Genomic DNA, 13,725 nt, shown 5'->3' with positions numbered 1-13,725 from the left:
TTTTGGGCTAGAGAGATGGCTCAGTGGTTAAGAGCACTGGTTGTTCTTCCAGAGGTCCTGAGTTCAATCCCCAATAACCACATGGTGGCTCACAACCATCTGTAATGAGATCTGGTGCCCTCTTCTGGATTCCAGGCATACATGCAGGCAGAACACTATATAAATAATAAATAAATACATCTTAAAAAGAAAAAAAAGGAAGGGCTCTTTCTACCTCTACAGGGCCAGGTCTTGTTCTTGAAGCCAGACTTCGGTTTTTGAGAGGAATGAATGACAAGAATCCCAAACGTTCAAGGAAAATCCTTACTTCAACTAGGTAGGATCTCTTCTCAGCTCACATCTCCAGGGACTCAACCATGTTCCCATGCAATCTGCGGTCTCTCAACGATCATGTTCCGCGAGCATTCTGAAAGCCCGAAACCTTCCCAGCTCACTCTCTGGCTCCTATGCTGCAGCAGGCCACATGGGAAGCCCTTCTGGCAGCTCTCCCCACCCCTCAGCTTCCCCTCCAGACCCTGCCTCCTGGGCCCATTCTTGCTGTTCCTACAACCTCTTGCGAGGGCTGCCACCTCCCTGCCCTGGTCCCCACCCTACCTACCTGTGGGAACTTTCATGATTACATGTCCTCTCCATTCCCAAGACAGACTCAGCATCCTCATCCACTTTTCTGTTTGTGTTGGTTTTTTGAGACAGGGTTTCGCTGTGTAGCCCTGGCTGTCCTGGAAATCACTCTGTAGCCCAGGCTGGCCTCGAACTCACAGTTCCACCTGCCTCTGCCTCCAGAGTGCTGGGATTACAGGCGTGTGTCACCACATCTGGCAGTCCCACTCATCTTAAGGTCTACTCCTGCCTTCCCCAGAGCGTCTCTACTGCCCGAGCCTTCTTCCCGCCATCCTGGATCCCCGGACAGATACCCCAAAGTGCACAAAGAGCCATTAGGTAGGGTGCAGAAGGCATGTCGCTGTCTCGTAGTCTTCCTCCTCCTCCTCCTCCTCCTCCTCCTCCTCCTCCTCCTCCTCTTCTTTTTCTTCTTCTTTTACCATGCAACCAAAACCTTTATTAACATTTTTAACAGAGGTTCAGCTATTACTGAAACTTGTAATTTCTAAACTTAAATTGGGGCAAATGGCTATAGTGCAGAGTAATGCCATCATTGCCCACTGGGAATGCAGACTGAAGAATTAATAGCCACCCCTCAGACGGAGGACCAGGTGCAGGGTGGACTCTTTCTGGATGTTGTAGTCAGAAAGAGTGCGGCCACCTTCCAGCTGCTTGCCGGCGAAGATGAGTCGCTGCTGGTCGGGGGGATGCCGTTTATCCTGGACCTTGGCCTTGACATTCTCGATGGTGTCACTGGGCTCCACCTCCAGGGTGATGGTCTTGCCGGTCAGGGTCTTCAGGAAGATCTGCATTTTGACCTGTTCACGAGTGTGATGAAACCACAAACTGCCAAGTGCATCGAGCCACCCAGACGCAAGCAGCCCCTCAGCAGACAAGGCCTCTCGTCACTCGCTGTCTAGTCTTCTATAGGGTCACCTTGCACAGTGAGTGCTTTCTTTTCAGTGGACAATTTCCCTACTGCATGATGGGGTGGCCATTCCTGCCACACCTCACTCAGAATGCTGTAATTATCATGTGGATACAACTCATCCCAGAGGATGCTTTCCCACTGTCCACTGCCAGACATCAGCAGAGTGGCTTCCTAATGGCTACGACCTTCTACTTCTTTGGTACATTGAGTAGTTCCAGCATCAGGCACTGGTGAGTATTCTCTGAACTGTCCCTTTGAATTCTCTCTGCCATCCCCAGGACCAGAGCCTAGAAGGGTAGATTCCCTTCTTGGCAGGCTAATGCATCCTAATCCTGTCCTGCCTCTCTGCTCCTGTCAAGCTGCAGTCCTTAAATCAGGTAGCTCACTGTCAATGACAGCTGCCTGTCAAATGATGCATTATTCAGACCCCCACCCCAGGCATCCCTCCTTCTCTGCAACCCTTCTTTCCCTTTAGCAGCTGAGGCCACGGGTCCGCTTGAGTCTCGGGAATTTCCTGTCCCATGCCTTCCCCTGGGCAGTCCTTCACTTCCTGATGCCCATCCTTTCTGTTCTAATGCCCTCACCCCTGGCTTTTCTGATTTTGAATCCCCGTGTGTTTTCCAGTTGTGTATAGGCACATACAAGCTCAGGAGGCTCAAATGCGTTAACTTTAAATTGTGTGTGTGTGTGTGTGTGTGTGTGTGTGTGTGTGTGTGTGTGTGTGTAATGTGTGTGCAAGTGTTCTCATAGGCCAGAAGATGGCATCAAGTTCCCTGGAGCTGAACTTAGCTGCCCAAAGTAGATGCTAGGAGCTAAACTTGGGTCCTCTAAAAGTGCAATAAGTGCTCTTAGCTGATGTGGTATCTCTCTAGCCCATTCCTTGTGTCTGCGTGTGATTTTTGTTTTGAGACAGAGTTTCTCTCTACAGCTCTGGCTGACCTGGAATTTTCTATGTAGACCAGGCTAGCCAAACTCCAAAGATGCACTCGCCTCTCTGCCTTTTGAGTGCGGGGACTTAAAGATGTGCACTCCACACCTGGTTCTTCTTCTAACTACAGCACACACATGCTGCTTCACCTACAACTCTCTGTAGACCTAAAGCAGATGGCTGGAGTGTCAGCCCCGTGAGCATGTCGGCAGGATCAACCGGGGCCTTGTCAAGCGTCCATTTGTCTCAGCTGTAGCTGACACCTCTCAGGGCTGTTGACGTGGTTTAAATGGAATGATAGGTGAAAAGAGGGTTCAGATATGTCTGTCACAGAGCAGAATTAAATACCAGTTGTTTTAAAATTTTAATTTCATTGCTGTTTCTCATTTAAAAACCTCCAGGGAAAATGTCTTCGGACGCACTAATAGACGCTTTCCTGTGACAGAGGGGCGACACAATCTTGAGATGATCCCTTTCCACCTTTGGCTGTGGGGAAGCTCCTGGCTAAGTCTTCCACCCAAGTGCAGATCTCAGCAGACCTGAGGGAGGCAGTGTGGTCTAGGGAGAGGGCTGGGTCCTGCAGCCCCATGGTGTGAGCCATCTCGGGTAGCTCTCTGGGCCTCCTGAGCCATAAGCCCCTTCCCTATGGTCAGTAAAAATGCTGAGGATGATGCCTATCATACAGGGCTGTTGAGAATGCACTTAAAACTTTTATAAGTAAAAAACCAACCAAACAAAACCATGTGAGTGTTGGTGGCAAGGGTCCAGGCTTTCTTTTTTTTTTTTTTTCTTTCCTTTTTTGGTAAGAATGGCATGGTCTTGAGATGTAGCTAAGGCTGACTGGCCCCCAGCTTGTTATCCTCCGGCCTCCACCTCCCAAATACTCCAAAAGTAGGATTTCTTTTTCAAACATGATTTCATACACGTATATAGTGTATTTTGGTTGTTTTTACCCATTACTCTCTCTCACCCCTCCTACATGTACCGAACCTTCGTCTAACAAATGCCCCCCTCTCTACTTTAACGACGTTCGTTTCTTTGAGACTCGGTGAGTTTAATTAGGGTTGCTTGCATGAGCCTGGGTGTGGGCAACTTACCAGTAGCTATCCATTGAAGAAATACTTTTCTTCCCCCAAATCATAGCTTCTCAGGAAGGGGTTGGGCCTGACAAGGCCCTCCTCCATCCATGATGGGATGTTTCTGGGCCCCCGTCTTGTTCAGTTAGCCACAGATGCTGAGTCCACAGTGCAATGGCTGGGCCGTGTTGTGGTGGTATTGTGTTCCCCAAAATATTGTGTGTTCCCCAAAATAAACTTATCTGGGGAAGAGAACAGGACGGCCACAATATTAAACATGAGGATAGGCAGTGGTAGCACACGCCTTTAATCCCAGCACTCGGGAGGCAGAGCCAGGCAGATCTCTGTGAGTTCAAGGCCACTTTGGAAACAGCCAGGCATGGTGACACACGCCTTTAATCCCAGGGAGTGACGGCAGAAAGAGAAAGATATATAAGGCGTGAAGACCAGAGCTAGTTAAGCATTTAGTGGTTAAGCTTTTGGGCTTTGGAACAGCACAATTCAGCTGAGAGCCATTGGGATGAGGACTCAGAAGCTTGCAGTCTGAGGAAACAAGACCAGCTGAGGAACTGGCGAGGTGAGGAAGCTGTGGCTTGTTCTGTGTCTCTAATCTTCTGGCATTCTCAAGTTTGATTTTATTAATAAGACCTGTTAAGATTCATGAGCATTTCACAGTGCTCCTCCTCATCCTCCAGCTCTCCTGCCCCCTCTTCCACAACATTCCCTGAGCCTTGACACAGATGTTCTTGAATTTTTAAATGTTATGTGCATGAGTGTTTTGCCTACATGTGTGTATATCAGTATACTACATACATACCTGGTGTCTGTAAAGGCCAGGGAGCCATTGAATCCCCCGGAATTGGATTACTGATGGCTGTGAGCTACCATGTGGGTGCTGGGAACAGACCCAGGTCCTCTGGAAGAGCATCCAGTGCTCTTAACCACTGAGGCATCTCTCTAGCCCTTAGATGTTCATTTAAGACTAAGCACTCAACAGTTACTCACTCTACATTTTGACCAGTTAAGAGCCTCTGCGTCAACCACTGCTCACTGCAAACAGTGGCCTCTCTGACCAAGGCTGAGAGCAGTACTAATCTATGGGTATAAACTAAGTATTCAGAGGGTGTTTGACAGCATGTCCATTTAGTAAGACAGCACGAAGTCTCACCCTAAGGCCTATGACCTCCTCAGCCATGGGCTTTTGACCAGGTTTATGGAACCAAATATGGATTCACTCTTATGGAGTGGGCCTCTAATCCAATCAGAAAGTAGCTGATTACCCTTGTAATAGTCACGCCACAACTGCATAAGTGAGCACATCTTTCCTAGCATTGTAGCCCACAGGGTTCCCATTTGGGTAAGAACACTGATGTCTCTCCCACAAGTCTGCTGGCATCTTCCACACCGTGAAAGCTAGCCGGCAGGGAGGACACTTGCAGCTCAGCTCTAACTTCACTTCCCTATGTCCTGCAACTGCATGTGGTGTCTTTGGCAGGAGGGCCTTCCATCTGTGCTGATGGGCAGCCAAGAGCAATAGCGACGGCCCGTATTGTCTCAGGGGCTGCTGTGTGGGATTTCTATTCCCTCCCTTCAAAATTTTAGGTCTGTATGGGGGTATCAGATCTCCTAGAGTTACAGACAGTTGTGAGCTGCCATGTGGGTGCTGGGACTTGAACCCAGGTCCTCTGGAAGAGAAGACAGTGATCTTAACCACTGGGCTATCTCTCCAGCCCATGAAAGTTGTGAATTTTTTATTTTATTTTGGGTAGGATTTCTAGTATAATTATTTTCCCTCTTTCCTTTCTATACTTGCATTTTATATTTCAAACTTTGCTTTGCTTCATGGTTTCCTTTATTTATTTATTTTTACTGTGTGTGTGTGTGTGTGTGTGTGTGTGTGTGTGTGTCTCGGGGGTCACCTATGCCATGGAGAGCGCAAATCAGAAGACTACTTATAAGATTCAGTTTTCCCCTAACATTCAGGGTCCCAGCATCTAAGTCAGGTCATTGGGGTCCGTTGCAAGTCACCTTTACTCACTGAATTGTCTTCATGGCCTTTTATTGAGATAGGGTAGCCTCAGGCTAGCCTCAAGGCAATCACACCTCAGCCATGCTCAGCTTTATATATATATATATATATATATATATATATATATATATATATATATATATATATATATATATATATTTTATATATATAAATGGTGTCTCTTACTTGTTCTAACCCTTTCTGGAAGTAGAAGTATGTCAGAAGGTGACAAAAATAATTCCCAAAGAGCAGTCTTCCAGGGACAGGAAACAATGCCTTCCACTTGCTTTCTCTAACTTTTTTTTTTTTTTAATTAGAAAGTGTTTAGATGGAGCTTTTGGGTTTGATATTTTAGTATCACTGCTAAAATAAGATGGACTGAGGCTGGCCCAATAAGGGCTCTTTTTCTTGGGTTTGCACAGACTTAGTTCGTTCTCTCTTACTTATTTGCCAGGTGCACACAGATGTTGCCAGACAGTGCACAGTAAGTGACCTCCCAACATGGCAGCCACTGTGTGGCTGCAGCCAACACTTCAATACCGGAGGAGGGTGTGAACAAAATGTCACCTCTGTTTTTAGGGGGTGCTAAGTGAGCAGAGGACATGATAAGATGCATCCTGGGAAGCCTATGGAGGGCTGGGGGAGAGAGAAGGGGAGGTGACCCTCGGGAAGGTTAAGATCTTTAGTCGGCACCAGGAGGAAGGAGGTCCAGGTAAAGAAAACACAGTGGTCCCTCAGACTGCTCCAAGTGACTCGGGGAAGACCCCAAGTGTGCTTAGGGAAGAGAAGACATGAGACCTGGTAAATCATCCTGGGATGGAGTGGGAGTCAACAGAAGAGCTGTGGCCTATAAAGTACCTGAGTTTTATCCTGAGGATGAGAGGGTGTGGTGTGGCAACTGGTGCATACAGTCATGGATAAGGACCCCGGGAATCACAACTCAACTCCATGTTAAGAGTTGCTGGATCCTAACACTGAATTCTATGGATACATCTCTGCAAGCAAGGGCCATTTCTGCTGCTGGATTTTGCTAGGGTTTGCATGAACACAGAACCTAAGAAAGGTGGGCAGTGGTACCAGAAGGGGCCCTAATGACCTTTAAAATTGCTGGCAAAGTCGAGGTTCCTAAAGCAAGCCCAGTAGCTAAACTGGTGCTGTGGGCTGGAATCTGTGGCAGGGGAGCTGCCCTGGGCAGCAAATGGGTTAATGTTCAAATAACTTTTATATATGAATTAATGTGCAGAGTTAGGAGCCAAAATCTGTTCCATTAATTTTTCCATCCATTCCAGGAGCAGTTAGGTACACACAGTAAAGTTTATTTTGGTGCATGGCATACTTCACTCCATTAAAAATAAATTAATCAGCAAATTCCTGCCTGGCTCGCCTCTGGTTTATGTAAATAGTGCCCAGATGTAATGAGTTAGAAGGTGTTATTATCTCACACTCACAGAGGACGCTTCACTCCAGAGCCCCGCTTGCAACAAAAGCATCTTAAATAAACCAAGAGAAGACGGCTTGATTTGTAATGTTTTCACAGAAGTGGCGTATACCTCACAGTATAGAGTTTCTTTATAGGACTCATTTTATAGCAAATTCAATGAAGGAAGCTGGATGGGGGAGGGTGGGGCAGGATGGTTCCCACCCCCTTTCCTCAATTTCAGAAAACGTTCCAAGAGATGACCCAAACTCTCAGAGAAAATAGGCCCCTTAAGTGCCTCAGACCAGGTGCCCCTTACAGCACATGCTTCAGAAGCTGGGGGAGGGGGTAGAAACTGGGCTTCGGCTGGGGCTTGGGATGGTACCGACAGGCCAGGAAGAATGTCTCATTGCCTCGCTCTCATGTAAAGACCGTGAGAGGAAAGACAGAGTATTCCTGCCCAGTTCACTGTGGATGACAAAGGGACTTTTGTTCTCAACACCGCTTTCTAAATGACTTAGGATGTGACAAGCCCCTTGGCCCTCAGAGACCTCCTGGGTCCCGAGAGCGTGCCTGGCAGACACCACTGGCCTTCTCTCTGTGAACTGGAGACAGGAGCAGCAGACAGCAACTGCAGTTAATTCTTGAACTTGGAGCATCCACTGCCTCACCCAGGTTTCTTTTTGTTTTCTTGCTTAGTTTTTCATTTTTTGAGACAGGGTCTCTGTGTGTAGCTCTGGCTGTCCTGGGACTCACTCTGTAGACCAGGCTGGCCTCGAACTCACAGAGATCCGCCTGCCTCTGCCCCGAGTGCCGGGATTAAAAGTGTGCACCACTGCCTGGCTTTATGTTTTTAAAAGACCCCGGAACAAAGAACCATGGCAGAAATAAGTCTCTTTTTTTTAATGGCTACTTCAACCCTATGGCTCACAGCTGGGGGACTTAGCATTAGAAACTGCTCCTAGGCATGGGGGACCTGGGTGAGCGGGCCCCCTTTCTAACCTACCCATCCCTTCCTCAGCCTTCTGGAAAAGCTCTCAGTCACGTGTGTTGCTGAAAGGACTTGGGAAGTGTGCTTTGGGTTTCTCTTGAGGGAGGAAACATGTCAGAGGCATGAGGGGACCCCCCCCCCAGTAGGACCCCCACTGGATCAGACTCCTGGGCTCAGAAGAAGAAACTCAACACAAATGAGCCGAGTATTCAACAGGTGCTGTTCAAAAGTCAGTTTAGGCCACCTTCTTCAGGGTCCTGGGACAAACAGGCACTTCTTCCGTGGAGGTTCCTCCAAGCCAGCCAGCTACAACTGTCCAGAGGAGTCAGTCTCTCAAAGGCCCTCATCATTGTAAGTAGGAGTGTGGGCCTTCAAGATGCTTTGTGGATTCTTTTCCACCAGAGGGCGCCATCTCACTTCCCCTGTCAGAAGCAGATCTTCCCCGTTCATGGAGTCCAGGTATTGCATCTAGAAATGGAGCAGGGGACCAGAGGATACAGGCGAATGTGAGGAATGTGAGCGTAACAAAGACAGCTTCCCCACGGGGAGGAATGAGAAGTTAAGGGGAAAGGGGTGGTGGTGGTTGTAATCTGACTGTCCAGCTCCAGGACTGCTGCATTAAGGGGATCTGGAGAAACAATTACTGAGGCCACTGTTTCTCAACCTGTGGGTCATGACCCTTTGGGGTGAACCACCCTTTCACAGGGGTCACATGTCAGATATCTTGCGTATCAGATATTTACATTACAGTTTATAACAGTAGCAAAATAACAGTTATAAAGTAGCAACAAAATAATTTGATGGTTGGGGGTCACCACCACATGAAAAACTGTACTGAAGGGTGCAGCATCAGGAAGGATGAGAACCAGTGACCTAGACACTCACACCGACAATGTTCTAGAGAATTCCCTAGCATACCTCCCCACCCTGCCCACTCCCTATGAAGGAGTTTTAACTCTCTGCTACACTCTCATTACAAAGTTCTTGCAGACCAAGAAGTCAGACTGGATGACCTCCAGACGTCGCCCTGTCTGCTCTCTGCCCTGCACTGGTGGCCTTGTACAAGGGGGTCACTTTGGGAACTTTTGTCCCCTTGTCCGAGAGCAGCTGGAAATGTGTATCTTCCAGGTCACAGAGGAGAGTAAACAGCACAGTGCATGCAGAATACTGGCCCACCAACTGTCCTTCTAACATCTTTGACTCTACCTGCTAGTGGGCCCTGATGCTGTCCGGTGGGCCCCGATTTGCCCCGCCCTACAGGGCAGGCTCCCTTATGGGGAGGGAAGGAAGACTGAGGCTTCATCTTAGGCCTTCCAAGAGCTCACCGCTCCTGTTTCATTTCCAAACTGCCTCTTGAACTTAGCCCCAGCTTTCCAGGGAACGCAGTCCAATGAACCGCAGTCCACGCCTCTTCCTAGCTCCTCTACAGTTCTTCCCTGAACACCACCATTTTGCCTACCTCCTGGTTGTTAACGGAAGATTGGTTACCATTTAGTAACCAAGTTGCTGTGTAGTAGTACCAGAGCCTGCTCAAGGCTCAGCTTCCTAGGTCAGAACACGTCTTTCCCTGGCTTCCCCAGCACCCGCCTGAACCAGGATCACACTACAGCCTGGCTGACTGACTCCAAGGCTGCCTGTAAGCTTGTTCGGCTCCTTGAGGGCAGGACTGAGTCCTTGAACTCTGCTCTCAGCCCAGGCCTGACACAGCAGGTGCTCTAAGGCACGACAGAACTGGGTCCCCAACAACAGCTCCTTGCTTTTTTACCATGGCCCACTTCTAATGGGGCCAGTGAGACTCCCCACAGGAACATTACTTATGGCAAACCCTTCTTGGGTCCCTGGAGAGAGGTCCTAGCTAGGCCTTGTCATAGCCTCTGGCACAAGCCCACCAGGACAGATGGAAAAAATTGGGTGGGTCTCTAAAAAAAAGTGTTTACTTCGCCAGTTTCAACTCCTGTCTAAGGGTGAGGCTCTCTGGCCAGTGCCTTCTCCCTGGCTCTGCACATCTCAACAACAGTCAAATGGCAGTGTTGGCTTCTGGGGTTCCCTACACTCCGGCTACCAACAGCCTCAGCATGTCAGCTCTCCATCAGGCAACTAGCTGGTCCTATTAGCCCTGTCTGCTCTAGAGCTGGGGTCTGGCCTGCCCTTTCCTGCTTGTTGGAGGCTGGCAAGGCCATGGAGGTAAACTGAAGAATGACTATGGCATGATGCCCCTTCAGCCCCAGAGGCCAAGTCCATGAAGCAAAGGTGTGACTCACAGACAGCTCGAGCTGGTGAGCTGTCTGCAGCAGCTGTGGATTCTAGTGGTTAAATGATTCACCCAGTTTGGGTTCTGAGGCCAGTCGTGCGGGGTGAACCACTGGGAGACCCCAGAAAAGCCTCCACGTCCTGCCTCAGGATGAGTGAACAAATGGTCATGCAGACGGCATGAAGGATCTGGGGCAGGCCGTCAGGAGTGAATTCTGCCCTGTGCTCAAGCAGTCCTCCCAAGGAGCTCCCCCTGGAAACTGCAGGGTCAGGAGCCCTGAAAAGCCAGAGTAAGGACCTGACGTGGGGACCCTGCTTGACAGGGAAGAGCAGCCAGTGGGGATAACTGGAGGTGTCTGCCAGGTGCTGCCTGAAGCCTGCCTGCTACAAGTCAAGGAGTCCACAGGAGCACAGAATGGGCACAGTGGGTGCCGCATCTTCCAGGACTGAGGACGTAGTACCTAACACAGCACCTGGCGCCAGCTGGTAACCAAACAGCAATTGAATACCATGGCTTTCTGAAGCAGAAGGTTCTTCCTTTCCTCTCCGTCCCTACCCCTGGGATCCTCATTCTTTGTTGCTGTGGTGGTTTGGTTTGTTTGTTTGTTTTTTGAGACAGGGTCTCTCTATGTAGCCCTGGCTGACCTGGAATCCTCTCTATGTAGACCAGGTTGGCCTTGAACTAACAGAAACCTGTCTGCCTCTCCCTCTGCTTCCCAAGTACTGGGATTAAAGGCGTGCACCACTATGCCTGGCCAAAGATGCTCCATTTTAAGCTAGGCCTGATGGCTCACAGATAAAGGCAGAAAGAGCAGGAATCCAAGGCTAGTCTGGGCTACAAGTGACCTTGTCTGAAAGGAAGAAAGAAAGAGAAAGGGAGTGAAGGAAGGAAGGAAGGAAGGAAGGAAGGAAGGAAGGAAGGAAGGAAGGAAGGAAGGAGAAAGGAAAGAAGGAAGGAAGGAAGGAGAAAGGAAGGAAGGAAGGAGGAAGGAAGAAGGAAGGAAGGAAGGAAGGAAGGAGGAAGGAGAAAGGAAGGAAGGAAGGAAGGAAGGAGGAAGGAAGGAAGGAAGGAAGGAAGGAAGGAAGGAAGGAAGGAAGAAGGAAGGAAGGAAGGAAGGAAGGAAGGAAGGAAGGAAGGAAGATGATGCTGGGTCCTCATCAGTGCTTACTGCTGATGTATGTGGTGGGGTTAGAATCCCTTAATCGCGCTCCCGCTCAGTCAGTCTCTCCTGGCCTACCAAGATGCTAGCACCATGTACTCAGGACTCAACAGCCACCAGGTGTGAGCAGGGAGAGTGCGCTGACCTGTTTCCTCACATACTCCACCAGCAACTCAAGCTGCCGAGGGTCTTCACATTTCTGGTTGAAGAAGGTTCTCCAGAGGGCAGCAGCCAGTCCACGATCATCCGAAAGGATCCCCTAGAACACAGAACAAGACGTGTCTTGCAGAGCCATGACACTAAAGCTGGGATATTTGAACAAGGGAGACCAAAGAATGGATTCAGGAGTGAGAGGGTAATGGGGGAGCTTGAAAACATCTGGAACACCTGTTTTTTTGTTTTTTTGTTTTTGTTTTTTTGGAGAGGGGCACTGACGAGACAAGGTTTTACTGTGTAGCACTGGCTGGCCTGAAACTTGTTCTGTAGATCAGGCTGGTCTGAAACTCTGGAGTCCAGGCTAGAACTCACAAAGCTGCCTCTGCCTCCTGAGTGCTTCTTCTTAAAAGTAAAAATTTTTTTAGGGGGGGGAGAGTTCGAGACAGGGTTTCTCTGTGTAGCTTTGACACCTTTCCTGGATCTTGCTCTGTAGCCCAGGCTAGCCTTGAACTCACAGAGATCCGCCTGCCTCTGCCTCCCAAGTGCTGGGACTAAATGTGCGTGCCACTACCGCCTGGCTTTATTTTGTGTATATGAGGGTTTGGCCTGCATGTATACCATGTGAGTACCTGCTACCTGTGGAGGCCAGAAGAGGGTGTCAGATCTCCTGGAACCGGAATTACAGATGACTGTGAGCCATCATGTAGGTGCTAGGGATTAAACCCAGGTCCTCTGGAAGAGCAGCCAGTGCTCTTAACCACCAAGCCATCTCTCCAGTCCCTCAACCCTCTTTTTATACAGAAGAAGGACATGGGACTGGCTAAGGTAAGGTGGGGCTGGCTCTCACATCTGTTGGACCCTCCCAGATGCGGTCCACTCACTTCCACCCACTGTGCCCAGCCTAGGCAATGAATGTCTGCAAGGCCCAGCAAGGGTAGTGCATTGCAAGTCTGTGTCTGCCTGGGCATGGGAAGGGTGGGGACTGCTCCAAGGTCACACATCTGCAAAGTGGCTGGCTCTTTGGGAAAGGGAAGTAGAAACTATACTTTCTCTGTCACCCATCTGACCATGGCTGGCCCAGACACTGAGGCGAGGAACAGCCTGCTCAGTAGGTTTGCCATGGGCCACACGGGGCTGCACAGGGCAATGCTCAGAGCCTGTCTGTGTGCCTGATATTGCCTCTCCTGGCACTGGGAACTAACTCTGTTTGGAAGCCCAGATATTACAGAGGCCAATTACAGCCATTTTCTAGCTCAGACCTCTAGGGCAGGGCGGATGAAGGAAATTGAAAGGAAAGGCCCTGAGAAATGCTTCTGCCTTTGTGCCAAAGTAGGACATGGATATGAAGTGTTGCCTTGGACTCAGAAGGCTGGACTCAGTCTGAGTTCGGTCTGCCACAGTCAGGTTCCATGGTTATGGCTAAACCCGAGTATTAGGGCTTCCTGGATGCTCAAAGGGATGAAAACATCTGCTCTAAAAAATGGGTGGGGTGGTGCATGCCTATCACCCCAGGACCTGAGCAGAGGTGAAAGAAAATACTTGCTCCACCTATAGCATCCTCAAGTTACAAGGATGAGGTAATGTGGCCTGGGGGTGTGGCTCAGTGGTAGAGTACTTGCTTAGTGTCTTCAAAGCCCTGGATTCAATTCCTAGCACCACCACACAAAAAAAGTAAAGGCTTTTAAAAATAATTACGTGTATTGGTTTTGCATGCATGTGGGTATGGGTGTGCACATGCCACAAAGTGCATGTGAGGGTCACAGGAAAACCTGCAAGGTCTGGTTCTCTCCGTTCACCATGTGGATTCTGGGGATCCAGCCTGGCCCATAGGGCTTGTGGTAACTCTCTTAACTGAGGAAGTTCTCTCCAGCACAGCTTTTTGATTTTTTCGACAGAGTCTCCTGTACCCAAGGCTGCCTTCAAATTCTATGTAGCCAAGGGAGACCTTGAACTCCTGACCTACCAAGTACTCAAATATAGGCATGTGCCATTGTGTCAGGCTACAAAGCCATTTTAAAAAGTGAAATGTGTTGGGTACAATAAACAAAAACATGCTTTAGCTGGAAGCTAATACACTTGAAACAGCAGTGGGATCTGGGAGCCAGACCACTGAAGTTCAATGCCAGCTCTGTCAATTTAAGGTAGTGTGGCCTTTGAAAAGCCCTTAGCTTCTCTGGAGCCTCAGTT

At 49.1% G+C, this 13,725-nt stretch overlaps 2 protein-coding genes across 3 annotated transcripts in view; both read right to left on the bottom strand.

Moving 5' to 3' along the window:
* Nucleotides 1-1,160: 1,160 nt before the first annotated feature.
* On the bottom strand, nt 1,161-1,441 carry LOC118582957 (ubiquitin-like). The gene has a single exon (XM_036186137.1). It carries the CDS (start codon nt 1,410-1,412, stop codon nt 1,182-1,184), a length of 231 nt encoding a protein of 76 aa, XP_036042030.1. The 5' UTR covers nt 1,413-1,441; the 3' UTR covers nt 1,161-1,181.
* Nucleotides 1,442-7,910: 6,469 nt separating this feature from the next.
* The window catches only part of LOC118582838 (ubiquinol-cytochrome-c reductase complex assembly factor 1), a 94,135-nt gene continuing 88,320 nt past the window's right edge, over nt 7,911-13,725 (bottom strand). For both annotated transcript variants that reach the window (XM_036185960.1, XM_036185961.1), the window contains 2 exons: nt 11,528-11,641; nt 7,911-8,440 (listed from right to left, as the gene is read on the bottom strand). In XM_036185960.1, coding sequence (XP_036041853.1) covers nt 8,306-8,440; nt 11,528-11,641 — 249 coding nt within the window. In that variant the 3' untranslated portion in view covers nt 7,911-8,305. The remainder of the gene's footprint in view (nt 8,441-11,527; nt 11,642-13,725) is intronic.

This window comes from Onychomys torridus, chromosome 4 (assembly GCF_903995425.1).
Source record: "Onychomys torridus chromosome 4, mOncTor1.1, whole genome shotgun sequence".
Taxonomy (NCBI): Eukaryota; Metazoa; Chordata; class Mammalia; order Rodentia; family Cricetidae; genus Onychomys; species Onychomys torridus.
Note: the sequence above shows the minus strand (reverse complement) of the source record. Positions and strands in the feature narration are given on the sequence as shown.

What these genes read in the sequence shown, in the direction of transcription:
- LOC118582957 (XM_036186137.1), bottom strand. Translation starts at nt 1,412, where the DNA reads ATGCAGATCTTCCTGAAGACCCTGACCGGCAAGACCATCACCCTGGAG.